The sequence below is a fragment of the Rhinoderma darwinii genome, chromosome 5, assembly GCF_050947455.1.
Source record: "Rhinoderma darwinii isolate aRhiDar2 chromosome 5, aRhiDar2.hap1, whole genome shotgun sequence".
In the NCBI taxonomy this organism is placed as follows: domain Eukaryota; kingdom Metazoa; phylum Chordata; class Amphibia; order Anura; family Rhinodermatidae; genus Rhinoderma; species Rhinoderma darwinii.
The window spans coordinates 219660594-219680073 of record NC_134691.1 but is presented as its reverse complement, the minus strand read 5'-3'; the positions used below and the strand labels follow the sequence as shown (position 1 = coordinate 219680073).

The 19480-nt window shown below is 43.2% G+C and overlaps 1 protein-coding gene across 3 annotated transcripts in view; it reads right to left on the bottom strand.

Moving 5' to 3' along the window:
* Positions 1 to 11404: 11404 nt before the first annotated feature.
* NT5C3A (5'-nucleotidase, cytosolic IIIA) overlaps positions 11405 to 19480 on the bottom strand; it is a 66715-nt gene continuing 58639 nt past the window's right edge. For all 3 annotated transcript variants that reach the window (XM_075828531.1, XM_075828532.1, XM_075828533.1), the window contains exons 5-9: positions 18687 to 18772; positions 17399 to 17488; positions 15924 to 16086; positions 14741 to 14941; positions 11405 to 11598 (exon numbers count right to left, since the gene is read on the bottom strand). In XM_075828531.1, coding sequence (XP_075684646.1) covers positions 11497 to 11598; positions 14741 to 14941; positions 15924 to 16086; positions 17399 to 17488; positions 18687 to 18772 — 642 coding nt within the window. In that variant the 3' untranslated portion in view covers positions 11405 to 11496. The remainder of the gene's footprint in view (positions 11599 to 14740; positions 14942 to 15923; positions 16087 to 17398; positions 17489 to 18686; positions 18773 to 19480) is intronic.

Below are 19480 nucleotides of genomic sequence, written 5' to 3'. Positions count from 1 at the left end.
ATGCTAACTATACCCCTAGATAAATTCCTTGAGAGGTGTAGTTTTCAAAATGGGGTCACTTTTGGAGGGTTTCCCCTGTTTTGGTCCCTCCAGGGTGTTGCAAACGCGACATGGAACCGAAAACCAATCCAGCAAAATCCGTGCTCCAAAATCCAAATGGCGCTCCTTCCCTTCTGAGGCTTGCTGTGGGTCCAATCAGCAGTTTATTACCACATATGGGATATTGCCGGAATCGGGAGACATTGCTTTACATATGTTGGGGTGCATTTTCTTTATTATTTCTTGTAGATATTAAAAATTTCTATGTTTTTTCAGAAAAAAAGTAGATTTTCATTTTTACAGACTAATTCTAATAAATTTAGCAAAAAACCTGAGCGGTCAAAATGCTAACTATACACCTAGATAAATTCCTTGAGGGGTGTAGTTTCCAAAATGGGGTAACTTTTGGGGTGTTTCCACTGTTTTGGCACCACAAGACCTCTTCAAACCTGACAAGGTGCCTAAAATATATTCTAAAAAAAAGGAGGCCCAAAATCCACTGGGTGCTCCTTTGCTTCTGAGGCCGGTGTTTCAGTCCATTAGCACACTAGGGCCACATGTGGGATATTTCTAAAAACTGCAGAATCTGGGCAATAAATATTGAGTTGCATTTCTCTGGTAAAACCTTCTCTGTTACAAAAAAAAATGTATTAGAAATGAATTTCGGCCAAAAAAATAAAATTTGTAAATTTCACCTCTACATTGCTTTAATTCCTGTGAAACGCCTAAAGGGTTAAAACACTTTGTGAATGCTGATTCGAATACCTTGAGGGGTGCAGTTTTCAAAATGGGGTGACTTCTGGGGATTTTCTAATATATAAGGCCCTCAAAGCCACCTCAGAACTGAACTGGTCCCTGAAAAAATAGCCTTTTGAAATTTTCTTTAAAATATGAGATATTGCTGCTAAAGTTCTAAGTCTTGTAACGTCCTTGAAAAATAAAAGGTCGTTCAAAAAATGATGCCAACATAAAGCAGACATATGGGAAATATAAACTAGTGACTATTTTGTGTAGTATTACTATCTGTTTTACAAGCAGATACGTTTAAATTTAGAAAAATGCAAATTTTTGGAAATTTTTTCTAAATTGTGTTTTTCAGAAATAAATACCAAAATTATCGACAATATTTTTTCACTAACATAAAGTACAACATGTCACGAGAAAACAATCTCAGAATCGCTTGGATAGGTAAAAGCATTCCAACGTTATTACTACATAAGGTGACACGTCAGATTTGAAAAAATCGGCTGGGTCCTGAAGGCCAAAACAGGCTGGGTCCTGAAGGGGTTAAATGTGTTTTTGTCCTGTCTACACATAGGTCTGTGGGCATTCCACTTTAAGGAGTTTCAAGTTTTGTTTTTTCAACTAGGTTACGGTAATTGTTATCCTAGACAAAATTATTCATTACACATTTCCATGAGTACCATGTGTACTCCAGCACAATTCAATTTAAGACTGGCTTATGTAATGCCAGTCTTAGTAAATTCCCCCCTTTGTGTTTCAGTTCCTCATCATTTCATGATGTTTGTGGTCGGTAAGCCTGGATTCACACGAGCATGTTCGGTCCGTAAAGGACGGAACGTATTTCGGCCACAAGTCCCGGACCGAACACTGCAGGGAGCCAGGCTCTCAGCTGAGAAGTGTATACAATATACGTATATATGTATAAAGTATATATATATAAGTCTAGAAAACCCCTTTTCAAGGGGTTTACACACAAAAAACTTTAATCACCTATCCACAGACATCCGCTCCATTCAAACAAGGGAAACAGAACCATCGGATTGGTGGGGGTCCAAGCGTTCATACATTTATCCCCTATGGATATGGGATAACATCTTTTCATGGGCCAACCCCTTTAAGGCTTAGGTTAGGGTATGTTCGCACGGCTTATTTTCGGCCGTTTTTCAGGCCGTAAATGCCCGAAAAATCGGAAGCAGAACGCCTCCAAACATCTGCTCATTGATTGCAATGGGAAAACAGCGTTCTATCACTTCTTTGGGACGTTTTTGGAGCTGTTTTTCATGGACTATTGAAAACCGCTCCAAAAGCGGCCATAAAAAAAACAGCGAAAAACGGGAGTGGCTTAAAAAAAACGTCTGAAAATCAGGAGCGGTTTTCCCTTGAAAATAGCTCTGTATTTTCAGACTTTTTTGTGAAGAGTGTGAACATACCCTTAGAACGGAATTCTGCTTGACTCTAAAATGCCACAGGGACACTTTGCATCCACCGGTTTCGCTGTGCACAGCTCTGCAGAGAACACAGTCATTAAGTTTGCAGTCCCACGCCACACACCGCTGTTTCGGTCGGGGGGGGGGGAGGTTTCATTACAGGGGCTCCGCTCAGTTAAAGGGCTTGTATGCGATCACAAAAACATGGGTGTTCTTTTTCAGAGACTGCACTACACTTAGCTGAATTACCTTACTAGAAATAAGTGATGAAGGCTGGATGAATGTAGAATAAAAACTTCAAATATGCAGTCCGATCTTTGGACAGCATGTTATAAAGCAGGAGGAGCTGAGCAGATTGATATATAATTGTATGGAACAATATAAATCATATCCTGGAAATTATTGATTTCAATCCCTGCTCCCTCTAGTGGGTGGTACTACTGAGTGATTGGCAGCTATTAACACTCCTATCGGGAAGGCTGTCAATCAATTGTTGAGACCGCCCACTGGACTGGATCTTCCACAACATTTCCGCAGCAAAGTCTGCATGTGTTATGTGCAGATTTTGCTGCGGATTTCACCCCTTCTATATTGAACAGGGTTTTATGTGTAGTGAACATCCAGAACAGAACGAGCATCCTGCAGATTTGAAAATCTACAGCGCACTCAGATTTCCATCCAGAAAATGTACAGCAGCACGTGGACGACATTTGTTCAAATCTCATCTACATGGCTGGAACTGTACAGTCGCTTGGATTTTCCCCACATAAAATCTGCAGCATTTCTGTCCGGTGTAAATCTTTTACCACACATCTATATAGCAATGTGCCCAGCTACTTCTGCTCCAGAACATGCTGCCCACAGATCAGACATTTACAATGTGACAGGTTTCCTTTATTGCATGGTGTTCTTTTTATAACCTGTTGCTGATAAACTTTGAGTTCATGGGTTTTGGATGCGGCACAGAAATGCTACACTGATAATAACAGCGTGTCGCTGCTGTCCCACTTTTAAGCCCAGTTCACACAGTTTTTTTTTGCAGGCTGAAAAATCTGCCTCAAAATTCCTTCTGGAATTTTGAGGCTGATTTTGACCTGCCTGCACTGTGTTTGCTGCATTTTTTGTCCGCGGGCAAAAAAAACGCACAAACAGCTTTCTCTGCCTCTCATTGATGTCAATGGGATGTCCGAGACAGAAACGCCTGAAGAGCATGACGCTTTTTACAGACAGCGGTTTTTTCCTGCTCATGGGGATTTGAAGGCACCCAGTTGCCAGTTCTTCCCCTGGACATATAGGGGAAACATAGGCTAAGGCCTTATTTACACGAGAGTAGTTCACGTCCGTGAAAATCACGCACGTCGCACGGACCTATGCTAGTCAATGGGGCCGTTCAGACATTCCGTGTTTTTCATGCAGCGTGTCCACTGCGTGAAATTCACAGCATGCCCTATACTTTAGTGCTTCACGCACCCATTGAAGTCCATGGGTGCGTGAAAACCGCGCACGGCACACGGACGCAGTATGCCGCACGTGATTCGCGCTACAGTTGTTGAAGAAATGAAGGGAATAATAAAAGTACCTCCTTCATTTCCGTTTATAAACCTCAAAACTACGTGTCATAACGATGCCATATGCGCAAAAGACACGCAGCCACGCACCAAACACTGATGTCACATGGAACTGCTACGCGCAAAAAACGCAGCGTTTTTTGCATGTGCAAAACGCGCACGTTAGTGTGAATTTCACCTAAGAAGCAGATAAAAAGTATTTGCTTAGGGAATACTTTTTGATTAGCAGAATTATGGTTTGAAGGAAACACGGGCTACCCTATAAAAAGTACGGCTCTGTCCTGCATTGTGTGACAGATTTTATTTTAATACTCCGGTGAAATTAATGGCCCCGTTTTGACGGGAAGCTCGAACGGAACGTCAGAACCGCAGCCTAACGCAGATGTGAACGAAGCCTTAGGCGGGATTCACACGACAGGGTTTCCCGGCCGGGTGCCGGCCGTTCATAAATCGGCCGGCACCCGGCTGCATTAGGAATAATAGACCCCTAATGGGGCTATTCACACGACCGATTTTTTGACGGCCGGGAAAACCGGCCGTCAAAAAATAGGACATGCTCTATTTTCGGCCGGGTGCCCGGCCGCCCGGCTCCCATAGAAGTCTATGGGGCCGGGTAATACACGGCCATCACCGGAATGTGTCCCGAGTGATGGCCGGGTCTACCGTCGCTCGCGCACTCTCTCTCCTCCTCCTCACAGTGCAGAGTGCATGTGAGGAGGAGGAGGAGGGTCTTTTATTGCTCGCTGTAGGAGTCAGAATCCCCAATCCCCGGCCGGGGATTGGGGATTCCTCTACAGGAGAAGTGCGTGACTACACTGTCCATATATGGACACAGCAAAGTCACTCACTTCTGCAGCGGAATCCCCGACTCTATGGCCGGGGATGCCGCTACAGGAGAAGTGAGTGACTACACTGTCCATATATGGACACAGCGATGTCACTCACTTCTGCAGCGGAATCCCCGACTCTATGGCCGGGGATTCCGCTACAGGAGAAGTGAGTGACTACACTGTCCATATATGGACACAGCGAAGTCACTCACTTCTGCAGCGGAATCCCCGACTATGGCCGGGGATGCCGCTACAGGAGAAGTGAGTGACTACACTGTCCATATATGGACACAGCGATGTCACTCACTTCTGCAGCGGAATCCCCGACTCTATGGCCGGGGATTCCGCTACAGGAGAAGTGCGTGACTACACTGTCCATATATGGACACAGCGATGTCACTCACTTCTGCAGCGGAATCCCCAACTCTATGGCCGGGGATTCCGCTACAGGAGAAGTGCGTGACTACACTGTCCATATATGGACACAGCGATGTCACTCACTTCTGCAGCGGAATCCCCGACTCTATGGCCGGGGATTCCACTACAGGAGAAGTGAGTGACTACACGGTCCATATATGCACACAGCGAAGTGACTCACTTCTGCAGCGAAATCCCCAACTCTATGGCCGGGGATTCCGCTACAGGAGAAGTGAGTGACTACACTGTCCATATATGGACACAGTGACGTCACTCACTTCTGAAGCGGAATTCCCGACCTGTGGCAGGGAATTCCTCTTCAGGAGAAGTCAGTGACTACACTGTCCATATATGGACATTGAAGTCAGTGACTTCTCCTGGAGGGGGGGGGGATGGGTGCAACCTACAGGGGACTGTGTGGCATCACCTACAGGGGGCAGGGTGGCATCGCCTACAGGGGGCAGGGTGGCATCGCCTACAGGGGGCTGGGTGGCATCGCCTACAGGGGGCTGGGTGGCATCGCCTACAGGGGGCTGGGTGGCATCGCCTACAGGGGGCTGGGTGACATCGCCTACAGGGGGCTGGGTGGCATCGCCTACAGGGGGCTGGGTGGCATCGCCTACAGGGGGCTGGGTGGCATCGCCTACAGGGGGCTGGGTGGCATCACCTACAGGGGGCTGGGTGGCATCACCTACAGGGGGCTGGGTGGCATCACCTACAGGGGGCTGGGTGGCATCACCTACAGGGGGCTGGGTGGCATCACCTACAGGGGACTTGGTGGCATCACCTACAGGGGACTTGATGGCATCGCCTGCAGGGGACAGGGTAGCATCGCCTGCAGGGGGCTGTGTGGCATCACCTACAGGGGGCTGTGTGGCATCACCTACAGGGGGCTGGGTGGCATTACCTACCAGGGGGGCTGTGGCATTATCTACAAAGGGCTGTGTGTGGCAACAAATTTAAATGAAATTCATCCGATTTTAAAACGGACAGGGAAAAAAACGGATGCAAATCGGGTCCAAATGGGCCGGTAAAAACAGCAACTCGGCCCGGAATGGATGCAAAACGGATGCAAAATGGCCGGGAAAATCGGCCGATTTTCCCGGCCGACACTCGGACCCTGTCGTGTGAATGAGGCCTAAGAAGGGCAATTTGTGGCTACTGACGTCAACAATGGCAGTAGCTGGATGCTGCAACACTCACACCTGTAAACATGCCTACCTGGTTACAATCTGAACTTAAAGGGATCCTGTCATCGAGATCTTACCTGTTAAACTCGCCTGACCCCTCAATGGCCGCAGCTGTCCAGAGTTCGTTCCTGTTCTCTTCTTTCCTGAAGTCCTCCTCTGTCAGTAAATGTAGTCGTTTAAACTTTTCCCGCCTTTTATGGTAATTAGTTTTCCCTCTGGGACTCAGCTTCTTAACCCCGCCCACCACCGGCACCTGTCCGGCCCTGACTGGCTAAGGAGCTGTCAATCAAAAAGAAGGAGGTGAAGTCCATTCAGATGCTGGAGGAATGAAAATCTGACTCTTTTCAGATGAAGATTTGACTCTTTTCTGCTCATTTGTATACGGTGTGGGACCACTGAAAAACGGAATACTAAAGCTACAGAGCTTACTTAGAACATATTTATAGCTTAGATGACAATGATTTTTCACCCACTTTCACCAGGTATTGTAGGCTTTATAGCTAAAATGCTGGTGAGATGTTCCCTTTAAACAACTAAATAAAACGTTCATGAGTGCATAATGATCAACTTTTATAAATAAAAAGAACTGAAACTCTGCTTTGTGGTAAAGTCTTGATCACACGAGCATCTGTGTTGTAAATGAGACCTTATACAGTGTTCACTCTCTTAGGCTATGTTCACACGGGGTATTTTGCAGAGTTTTTTGACGCGGAAACTGCGTCGCAAAACTCGGCAGAAACGGCCCGAGAACGCCTCCCATTGATTTCAATGGGAGGCGTCGGCGTCTTTTTCCCGCGAGCAGTAAAACTGCCTCGCGGGAAAAAGAAGCGACATGCCCTATCTTCGGGTGCTTCCGCCTCAGACCTCCCATTGACTTCAATGGGAGGCAGGAGAAAGCGTATTTCTCGCTGTTTTATGCCCGCGGCGCTCAATGGCCGCGGGCGAAAAACGGCGCGATAATTGCCGCGAAAATCGGCGTGCAGGGAGAGGAATATCTGCCTCAAAGTTCCAAACGGAATTTTGAGGCAGATATTCCTCCCCCAAAATACTCCGTGTGAACATAGCCTTAGTAGATCTATTTATATACTGCAGTCATCACTAGCCAGATCCTACCACTTCATCCTGTTTTTTAGCTATAGGATTAATATCACATTAAGGCCTCATGCACACGACCGTAAAAACTCCCGTTATTACGGGTCGTAATTACGACCCTTAATAACGGGCTCATAGACTTCTATTGGCCACGGGCACCTTCCCATTTTCTTACGGGAAGGTGCCCGTGCCGTTGAAAAAGATAGAACATGTCCTATTTCAGGCCGTAATAACAGCACGGGCAGCCCATAGAAGTCTATGACGGGTGGCTACATGTGTGCACCCGTCATTACGGGAGCGTTGCTAGGCGACGTCAGTAAATAGTCACTGTCCAGGGTGCTGAAAGAGTTAACTGATCGGCAGTAACTCTTTCAGCAACCTGGACAATTAATTCCGATCTCAATATAGAGCAACCTGTAAAAAAAAAAAAAAAAAAAACGTTCATACTTACCGAGAACTTCCTGCTTCCTCCAGTCCGGTCTCCCGGCCGTTGCCTTGGTGACGCGTACCTCTCGACATCCGGCCCGACACCCCTGGATGATGTTTCAGCCCATGTGACCGCTGCAGCCAATCACAGGCCAATCACATGCTGCAGCGGTCACATGGGCTGCCGCGTCATCCAGTGATGTCGGGCTGGATGTCAAGAGAGAGACGCGTCACCAAGAAACGGCCAGGTAAGTATGAATTTCTTTTACTTTTACCTTGGAAAGGGCTGCCGCTTCTCTCTATCCTGCACTGATAGAGAGAAGAGGCTGCCGATTAGTGCAGTGCAATTTTGCATCGAAAACGTGCCCGTAAATACGGGTGGAATACTGGTGACACCAGAACCGTATTTACGGGCACGGGTCCGTAAATACTGGTGCAAAACGGGTCGAATACGTGACACTGGACCCGTATTTACGCCAGTATTTACGGGTGGGAAAAAATACGGTCGTGTGCATGAGGCCTAAAGGAGTTGTCCAGGATTCGAAAAAAGGGTCTGCTCATATTTTTACCCCAGTAACAGCGCCACTCTTCTCCATGGGGTATGTCTGGTATTGCAGCTCAGCATCATTCACTTTAATAGGGATGAGCTGCAATTGCAGTGTTTTTAAAAAAAACGGAGATTGATTTTGTTTTTGTTTTTTTTTTTTAAACCTTGGACAACCCCATTAACCCATTAGTGACCGGCCCATAGTCTTTTTACGTCGGTCACTAATGGGCCTTATTCCGATGCCATAGACTTTTTACGTCGCGGCATCGGAATAAGTAAACAGAGCAGGGAGCTGTCAAATCTCCCTGCTCTCAGATGCTAGAGGTAGCTGAGGGCTAGGGCGTCCCTGCTCTGCCGTGTGAGATCGATAAGTATCGATCTCACCCGTTTAACCCCTCAGATGCGGTGCTCGATAGCGAACACCGCATCTGAGTGGTTTTGGAGAGAGGGAGGGAGCTCCCTCTCATCCCGACACCCGGCGATAAGATCGCCGAGTGTCTGTGTCTCCCATGGCAGCCGGGGGCCTAATAAAGGCCCCCAGGTCTGCCTGTAATGAATGCCTGCTAGAACATGCCTGTCCGTATTAAACGGACAGGCAGTAATACACTGCAATACAAAAGTATTGCAGTGTATTATAATAGCGATCGGAGGATCGCATAGTGAAGTCCCCTAGTGGGACTAGTAAAAAAGTGAAAAAAAAAGTTTCATAAAAGTTAATAAAAAGAAAATGTGAAAAAAAAATGAAAAACCAACTTTTTCCCCTTACAAACTGCTTTAGTATTAAAAAAACAAAATAAAGTTAAAAAGTTACACATATTTGGTATCGCCGCGTCCGTAACGACCCCGACTATAAAGCTATTACATTACTTAACCCACACGGTGAATGTCGTAAAAAATGATATAAAAAACCACGGAAAAATTGCTGATTAAAAAGTCGCATCTACTCCAAAATGGTACCAATAAAAACTACAAGTCTTCCCGCAAAAAAAAAAGCCCTCATACAAGTGCATCGGCGAAAAAATAAAAAAAACTTTACGGCTCTTCAAATATGGAGACCTAAAAACAAATCATTTTGAAAAAAAAAGTGTTTTTACTGTGTAAAAGTAGTAAAACATACAAAAACTATACAAATTTGGTATCGTTGCAATCGTAACAACCCGCTGAATAAACTTAGTGTTATTTATACCACACGGTAAACGGCGTAGATTTAGGACGCAAAAAAGTGGCAAAATTTCTATCCCCCCCCAAAAAAGTTAATCAATAAATATGTACCTAAAAATGGTGCTATTAAAAACTACAACTTGTCCCGCAAAAAACAAGACCTTATACAGCTATGTCGACGCAAAAATAAAAAACTTTATAGCTCTTGGAATGCGACGATGGAAAAACGTAAAAAATAGCTTGGTCATTAAGGTCTAAAATAGGCTGGTCATTAAGGGGGTTAAGGCAGTTTTCATACGTAATGCCGGCACCTCCTGGCTGTGCTAAACTACGGTGATTGAACAGAACCATGGGGTTCTAAAACATATGAACATTGTTTCCAGTTTTCCCCTAAAGGTGTTGGCTCACCCAACATATTAATGGCAAATCTTTAGGATATGGCACTCACATCAGCAGACCCCCGCCGATATTACAGCAATGAAGTGCCACTTCATCTGCGGTCAGCATCACTTGTTTTTTATTTGTGGGCATATGAACGTACTGAATACCTAACTAACACCACCGCTGCCACTTCATTCTAGTGATGAGGGGGTCATAGCAGTCAGACATTCCTGATCGGACATTGGTGTAAAATCCAAGTGGCATGCCACCATTGTCTGGGGTGAGCCAACCAAAATAGAGAAGTAAAGCGAATTTTTTAATATCCAACTTCTACCTCAATATTCTGTTGTTGTAATTTTACCCTCAACCCATAACTTAATGCGGATCTGGCTATTTAAGGGCAGCATATTACAGCTTCAGGTCTGTACTCCTATTAACCAATTTGACTAATATGAGCACTGAAAGAATACATGGGACTGTTACAATTCTGGCATATTCATGAGGGGAGCGATTCCCCTGCCTTTCAGGCCAGTGATTGACACAGCAGTTTGTCAATGACCGCACAGAGGGTCAGTGAGAGGTGGGGGAAGCAATTTCAGCATTTGTATTAGGACCACAAGATGTGGACTACTCGAGCCAACTCTACTTTTTAGATTACCATAGAAACCTATGGTGATTTTAGTTCGGTTCAGTGGAACCTTGAGGGATCTGGATGTTGGAGCCATAATAGGGAAGCTAAAAAGCGGCGGTCTGAAACTGCTGTCTAAAACCAGCCTAAAAGAAGTTTTAAAACCTGCAACAAAACCTATAGAAAGAAAACTGTTCAGGAAAATGATCAGCCTCACAGTATAAAAAAAAAAAGCAACTGAAGTTCAGTACATATATTCCATGAATAAAGTGGATGTTTTAATACATAAAAAGATTGTACAAACAGCATTTTTAAACACGCACATTTTTGGCCTTCAAAAACATATATGCTTATGAAAAAAAAAAAAAAATACTACACCCAATAGTGCATATGAAAATAAAGATACATTTCAAATCTTTACACCTTTAGGGGGAGTTCACACAGTTTTTTTACGCGGAAAACGCGCCAAAACACGGCCGAAAATGCCTTTCATTTATTTCAATGCGAGGCGGATGCGTTTTTTTCTCCGTGAGCGGAATAACAATCTCGCGGGAGAAAGAAGGGACATGCCCTATCTTCGGGAATTTACACCTCGGACCTCCCATTGACATCAATGGGAGGCATAGAAAGCGTATTTCGTGGCGTTCTATGCTCGCGGCGCTCAATGGCCGTGGGTGAAAAACGCAGCGAAAATCGGCGTGCAGGCAGAGGAAAATCTGCCTCAAAATTCCAAACTGCAAAAAACTCCATGTGAACCCAGCCTTAAACTCTTCATTAGAAAGATTTCCATTCTAGGTTGGGTAGCTTCATTCCAAGCAGATTTCTTGTGTAGGCTAAAGGTGATGGACGTGTTGCAGAAACAAGACTCGGAGGTATAATAAAGCAGCACAGTGCTAAAAGGTAAGGTGCTTTTCATAGTCCAAAATGATATTAAATACATTTAAATAAAAAAAAAATGAAAAAAAAAAAATCGCAAAATGAGAATTTAGAAAAGGTAAGCAGTTGGCATGTGTCCTATCTGCTGCAATGGTTTCCATCTGTTTAGATTAAAGAATCTTTTGTAGAATCGAGTTCGCCACGTCCAGAGTTTCATCTCGAACTAAAACTATATCATAAGAGTCCATGTATTTTTCTAGCAACTCTTCTACCTGTAAAAAGGGAAAAAAGACATAAGTGACATTTACTAATATGTCAATACAAACAAAACCATCCGTGCTAATACATGGGTCAATAATGTGGGGCCTGAAAGAGTCATAAGGCCTTGTGCACATGCAGAGGATATTTTCCACAATCCGGAGGCATGAAGTCCTGTGTCACATTCAGATTGCTGCGGATTTCACTCCTCACATAGAAATGCAGCAGGCTCTTACATCCATGCTGATTTTTTACTGCATATGAGCGGGGTTTTCAGCTCTGACAGGTCTCATGTCTGACATGTAGTCAATACTTGCATTCCCCATGAGATAATAATGCTGGAGAGTTTCTATTCTTAAAACTCTGTATTGTGACGTTCCTGAGCATTACCTTTCTTGTCAACACGGTGTGTCCCTACACGGTCAGCCCAGATCGCACAGTGGCAGACTATGTAGGGATACGTCCCTACACGGTCAGCCCAGATCGCACAGTGGCAGACTATGTAGGGATACGTCCCATTGACAAGGGGAATGGTAACATCCAGTTTTCAATTTATTCATACATTTCCAGGAGGAACAAGGGTATGTGCACACGCAAAATAAAAAAAGTCTCAAAGTACAGAGCTTTTTTCAAGGGAAAACAGCTCCTGAATTTCAGAAGTTTTTTAATCAAAGTCACGTTTTTCGCTGCGTTTAACTGCCGTTTTTGGCGCTGTTTTTCTATAGAGTCTATGACATACGGCTCCAAAAACAGATGAAGTGACATGCACTTCTTTTTTACGGCCATTTTGAAAAACACCCCATCGAAACAGAACGCCGTATTTCCTATTGAAATAAATGAGCAGATGTTTGGAGGTGTTCTGCTTCCGATACTTCAGCCGTTTTTTCGGGCCGTTTATGGCCCGAAAAACTGTGTGTGAACATACCCTTAGGGTATGTTCATACGCAGTGTTTACAGGCGTAATTCGGGCGTTTTACACCTCGAATTACGCCTGAAAAAACTTTCCTAATACGCCTACAAACATCTGCCCATTGCTTTCAATGGGAATTATGATGTTCTGTTCCCACGAGCCTTTATTTTACGCGTCGCTGTCAAAATACGGTGCGTAAAATGACGGCTCATCAAAAGAAGTGCAGGAAACTTCTTGGGACGTTTTTGGAGGCGTTTTTCATGGACTCCATTGAAAAACAGCTCCAAAAAACGCTGCGATAAACGCGAGTTATTAAAAAAACGTCTAAAAATCAGGAGCTGTTTTCGCCTGAAAACAGCTCCGTATTTTCAGACGTTTTTGCTCACTGCGTGTGAACATAGCCTAACAAAGGAACAGCACACTGCAGAGTTCCAAGTAAGGGCTTGTCCACACGTAACGGAATTGCTGCCTAATTTCCGCCCGGAATGGAGGACGGAAAATACGCATCGGAATACAGTAGCATCAAAGTGGGTGAGATTTAACAAATTTCACCCACACGCTGCGTAAAATTTGTCCAGAAATTCACCTGCGGTGCGTATTTTCTCGTACCGCAGCATCTCAAGCCCCGCTGAGGAAAGTGGACTGAATGGCTGTGTTTTTTTCAGAGGAGATGTCACCATCTGCCAACATTGAGAAAGACGCAGCAAAATCCACACAATTTTCTGAAGTAAAAAAACACAGGAAATGGTGCGGGTTTTCTGCTGCGGAATGTCTGATAGTTTTAGCGGAAACGCAGACATTTTCTGCAGCAATTCCGTTACGTGTGGACAAGACCTAAAGGTGCTCCAGAGTTAGGGTTTCATAGGGAAAACCAGTACTTAAACAGACTTGTCACCTAAGGCCCCATGCACACAAACGTGTTTTTGCGGGCGCAATTCCCCCGAAAATACACGGGAGAATTGCGGCCCCATTCATTTCTATGGGCCCATTCACACGACCATAGTTTTTACAGTCCGTGCATGGCCCCGGAGCCTGGACCGCAGAAAGAACAGACCTGTCTTATTACGGCCGTGTTCTGCTGTCCGGGCTCATTGAAAATAATGTGCATGGCCCGCGAATTGCGGGCGGCTCGCGGCTGACAGCCTGCAGCCGGCCGACCCGAAAACCACGGGCGTGCACATGGCTACGGTCGTGCGCATGAGGCCTTAGTGGACAGGATTCTGCAGAATGAAGGCAGCTCTTTTGGTGACATTGAATAAATGATTGTCACAAAGCTACAGGGCTGACTAGAGGAAGAAGTGCACAGACCCCTGGTCCACTCTCTCATGAACTATTATTGTAACTATAACCAGGCGGCATCCTCTATGTATAGAGGAAAGAATGTTCTTACACCAAAATAGATGGGGATTCTTTACTGTAAGAGCAGCGAGACTTTGAAACGCTGCCAGAGGAACTTGTTATGGTGAATTTACTGAAAGAGTTCAAGGAGTGGCCTGGATGCCTTTCTTGTGTGTAATAATATTACAAGTTATGTTTACTAGATTACTGAAGAGGAGTTGTTGATCCAGAGACTTATTCTGATTATATTTTGAGTCAGGAAGGATTTTTTCCCCTAAGACGAGGTTTTGCCTTCCTCTGGATCAACATTGCAGGCGAATAGGCGGAACTGGTTGAATTTGTCTTTTTTTCAGCCTTACAAACTAGGTTCCTTTTTGCACCCTAGTTATACCCCTATGGACAGCTAATTATACAATTCTGGATGTTTCTGCCCCCCAACCTTTAGATTTGCGACACACTACATTTTGTTTTTCTACATTGGGTGTCAATGTGAAAATAAAAGGCCTTCACAATTAGGTTATGTTCACACGCAAACTCAAAAAAGTCTGAAAATACAGAGCGGTTTTCAAGGGAAAACAATTCCTGATTTGACGTTTTTTAAGCGATTCGCGTTTTTCACGGCGTTTAAGGACGTTTTTGGAGCGGTTTTCAATAGAGTCTATGAAAAACAGCTCCAAAAACTTCCTAAGAATTGAAATGCACTTTTTCGAGGACGGCCGCGCAAAAAAACGGCCCATCGGAACAGAACACCGTTTTTCCTATTGAAGTCAATAGGCAGATGTTTGGAGGCGTTCTGCTTCCGATTTTTGGGCCGTTTACAGCCCGAAAAGCGGCCGAAAATAAGCCATGTGAACATACCCTTGCAGAAATCATATGCAACGCTCATAAGGAAGCAGCGATCCCCTTACCTTATCATTGAGGTATCCGATTTTCAGTATATTTTCCACATTAGGCACTCCTTCAGCCATCGTTAAATCTCCTAGTGAATCTCCCAATAGTACAATGTTACTATTTTCTTTCAAATGGCCAAAACATTCTGTCCTCCTTAAGGCACCATCATGCTTGTTGTAAACATGTATCAATTCTCCTTTGAATCCCTTTATCACACCCTTGAAGTCAAAATAATAGCGTTAATACAAAATATTTATCACCAACAAGGTTTTATAAAATTGTGGCGCACCTTCTGGTACTGGTCAATAGATAAATACTTATATAGGATAACGTAGAGTAGGTAAAAATGTACTACACATACGGGAAAAAGCAATATCACTACAAAACCCTTCTGTATCGGTCCAAATTGTCCACCATATAAGATGACTAAAACTGATGGGTCACTTTAGCATGAGGATCATAAGCAACCCAATCAAAGGACCCTAGATTACAGCGCACAGGTAATTCCAATAAAAACTACCATATGAGGAAATTGAAAAATGCAATTCCTTGATAAACGTTTATCACATGTACCTGTAAACCAGCAGTAATTTGCAAAAAACGAAAACCTGAGGACTTGCTCAAACCACGTAGTCGAAAAACTGTCAAAAGCCCAAATTGCCACACAACGGGACAGTACATATAATCCAAAGTTGGAGAATTGCAACTTCTCACTACATTACTTCTTTTCACACACAACTTATGACATTCTGGCTACCTGCAGCCGCCACTAGTGGGAGCCCATCGCATACATATTCATACAACTTCCATTGAGCTAAAAAATAAATGTAAGAAGCCAGAATTTGTGTCGATGCACCGGATTTAGAGTGGTGTGAAAAAAACAATGATATGATATAATGATATGGCTCTGAATGATATAAAAAGAAATGTAAACCTATTTAAAAACTAAAAAAAAAAAAAAAAGCACAACCACGTCTAAACTCATTTTGTTTGCATAACATCTAAAATACCTATATTGCTAAGGAAAGTAAACGTATTTCTATTTACGCTACCACAAAAGCCTCAATAAATGCAAACAAGTCTCTAGTCTATTCGGAAAACCATGCCAATAATTTAACTAATGTTCTCATCTATTCAGCGGTTACCATAGTTTTGCTTGTTTACATAAATGCAGTATAGAAAAAACACAGCGCAACATACATTTTCATCAAAATCCATAAAGTTGGAGATGACTTTAACATTAGGGTAGTATACACCAGACTGGCGTATTGCTTCTTCCAGGACATCTCCAAGCCCCGCAGAAAAGATAAATACAGGAATAGTGTGTTCATTCAGTTTATCGAAGAAGGTTTCATATCCTTCCCTGCAAAATAGAAAACAAAACATTGATCCATTCTACAGATATAATAGTAAAAACCTAATTCATACTTTATTTAAAGGGGTTATGGCAACGATTATTCTAAACATACATTTCTAATAAGAGGAATATCGCATCTGTGGGAAAATACACATTAAAGCTATTGCTTTAAAGAGGCTCTGTCACCAGATTATAAGTGCCCTGTCTCCTACATAATCTGATCGGCGCTGGAATGTAGATAACAGTGGTTTTTATTTTGAAAAACTATCATTTTTGAACAAGTTATGAGCAATTTTCGATTTAGTTTCTTAATGCCCAATTGGGAGTGTTTTTACTTTTGACCAAGTGGGCGTTGTAAAGAAGTGTATGACGCTGACCAATCAGTGACCAATCAGTGTCCTGCACTTCTCATTGTTCCAGCCCAGCATGATCCACAGCACAGTGAGATTGTGCAGTGAAAGAAGCTGGGCTGGAACAATGAGAAGTGCAGGACGCTGATTGGTCACTGATTGGTCAGCGTCATACACTTCTCTTTACAACACCCAGTTGGTCAAAAGTAAAAACACGCCCAGTTGGGCATTAAGAAACTAAATCGAAAATTGCTCATAACTTGCTCAAAAATGATAGTTTTTCAAAATAAAAACCACTGCTGTTATCTACATTCCAGCGCCGATAAGATTATGTAGGAGATAGGGCATTTATAATCTGGTGACAGAGCCTCTTTAAAGAAAAAGAAAATATTAATATTAAAAAATAAAATGAAATCGTTTCCAGTACTTGATCTTCGTTAGGCAAGAACTGAGAGGTTTTATTGCCTATGGAAAGCTATGGCACCCAATAGTGGTGAAAAGCAGTACTGAAAGTGACAATTTAAAAAGTAGCATCAGGCCCCTTGCACTTGGCCGAAGCTATGTGCACAGCCCATGATTACAGGCACGGCTGGCCCCGGACAGTCACATTTGCGGGCCGTGCTCCCATTATAAAGTATGGGAAAACGGTCTGTAAAATAATAAAAATCAAACATGTCCTATTTTTTACAGATGCTTTCTACGGCCTAGACACCTTGCCGTAAGCATACGGAAAGTGTCCGTTGGCCATAGAAATTAATGGATCAGTATTTTGAAATTACGGTCGTGTGCATGGGGCCTAAACAAGCATTTCCCACACAGCAGATCGGGCATAATAAATCAGCAGAATGTGTTCAATGATGCTATACATCTAATTGCATGCGGAATCCCTTTAAAAACTGTGAGATGACATAGTAGGTTTTTTTTTTTTTTTTTTAATATAGTTTTCCACATTATGAATGGAAACTTACTTGAGCAGAATGTTAGAGTCCCTTACGACTTCTTCCAGTTTGTCTTTCTGAAAACGCTGTTCAATTAACAGCGAATGTGACTTTGTGTACCTAAGAAAACAAAACAGCAAAAACCTTTTAGAGTCTGACAGGTCCTACGTGTTTTGCATACAAGGATCATACTCTACCCAAAGCAAAATAAAGTAGGTTCCAGCGAAGACATCACTGTGTTAAGTTTGGTGACCGAGTGTCACCATTAGGCTTGGGCTACACGCGACTTTGCAATCTTCATGTAGTGTGGCCAATGTCGCAACGCGACATCGCAAGTAATGATTGCGAATGCGTTTACATTACGACACGTGACAACAGCCGCAAAACATCCAAACCTGCTCGTTTTTTTGGTCACAGATCACAAGTTGTACGCTACTTTGCCTGCATATATGGATTTAGAATGGGATGTCATCAAATATTCTGTAGGTGTAATGTGTAGGTATCCGAATACTGTATGTTAGATTTATATAAATTCTCTTACACACGACGCCACATAAGGTTACTCTGCTTGTGATTTAACTAACCTGCTGCATCGGGTCGATGATAGATTATTATACAATATCAAGCCCCATTAACAGGCTCTACAACATGGCGAAATCTGGTTTCATAAACCTTACGTTTTAGGCTATGAATGGCAAATAATAAAGCATGGACTTCTTTGGCAGACTGGGGAAAAAATAAAACTGCAATCTGATTGGTTGCTGTAGGAAACGGCTCCACTTTTTGACTACTCTAGTGTATACATGGAGGCCAATGTCTTCTGCATTAAACAGACCTTAAACACCTCCCCTTTGTGATAATGCATACATTGTGTATGTTCACAAACTTATCAGAGAGATCTTACTCCATGCTACCTGTGACCCTGTGATTAAATGACCGTGTGCAGCAAATATATGACCTTATGACCCATACAAAACCAATATATTAGAAGAACTATATGTGATTGTAAGATGTGGTTGGTTATACATAGATAAAGACATAGGTCCCTCAAGCTCAACCCTTCTCAATAAATTACACGTCATTCGTTGCTCGATTAATTATAAACCCTCAATGCCATTCGTCAGTAAATAAGCATCTAGCCTTTTTTTTTTTCAGATGCGGACAGAGTATCTGCCATGATTACCTCTTGGGAGTAGGGTGATCCATAGGTTGACTACTCTAACTGTAAAGAACCCTTTCCTATATTGATCTCTGAAACTTCTTTCTTCCACCCGCAATGGATGTCCCCTGGTCCTTTGTAGAGTTATATCTGACTTACCATTCAATCATGTAGGGGCATTTCTCTTTTATCGTAAGCCCAGGATCTATCTCAATTGCATAGTATTTTTCTTTCAGTTCATATAACTAGATAAATAAAAAGGAGAGATTAAACCACTTGCTGAAGAAAAAGGCTTTAAGAAGGGCCCTGTCATTTATGGATCAACTTTCAGAAAGGTTATTTATTAGTCAGGTCTCGCCACCTTCTTTCTCTATGAAATCCCTATCCCTATTGGTGACAATATAACTATGACCTATGTTTTAAAAGAGGGACAGATCATTGTAAGCATTCTTTTTTTTATTGACACAAAACCGACAGTTCTTTAGGGTGTAGTCTGGAATATTACACTTTAAATTTTATAGCTCAGAGAAAAATTATCTTTTTAAACATTGAGCAGTATTGAAAAACCTGACAAATTAGGGAAAAAAAAAAAAAAGATGTTTGACCTGCAGGACCACTATGTAGTTGATCAGGTAAAGAAATTCACTAGTGACTGCCTCCCTCTATGTCGGTTATGCAGGCATTAAAACCATGTGCTCTGGTTTTACAAGCCGCATTGCCGAAAACTGTGTCAATTTGCAGCAACACCACATTTGGTTTTGTTGCCAGGTTTTCCGCCGCCCATTACCCACCACAGCGTGTTTGGGACCCTCAAACTAGTGTAATTGTTTGACAATTAGTAATGGCACTTAATCAACTGAATCACTTTCAGACTTAAAAGGGACATTTTTGACAGAAATCACACGATTAAGCCACAACACAGAGGAGCGGTAGAACGGGGTTTATGGGGTCCC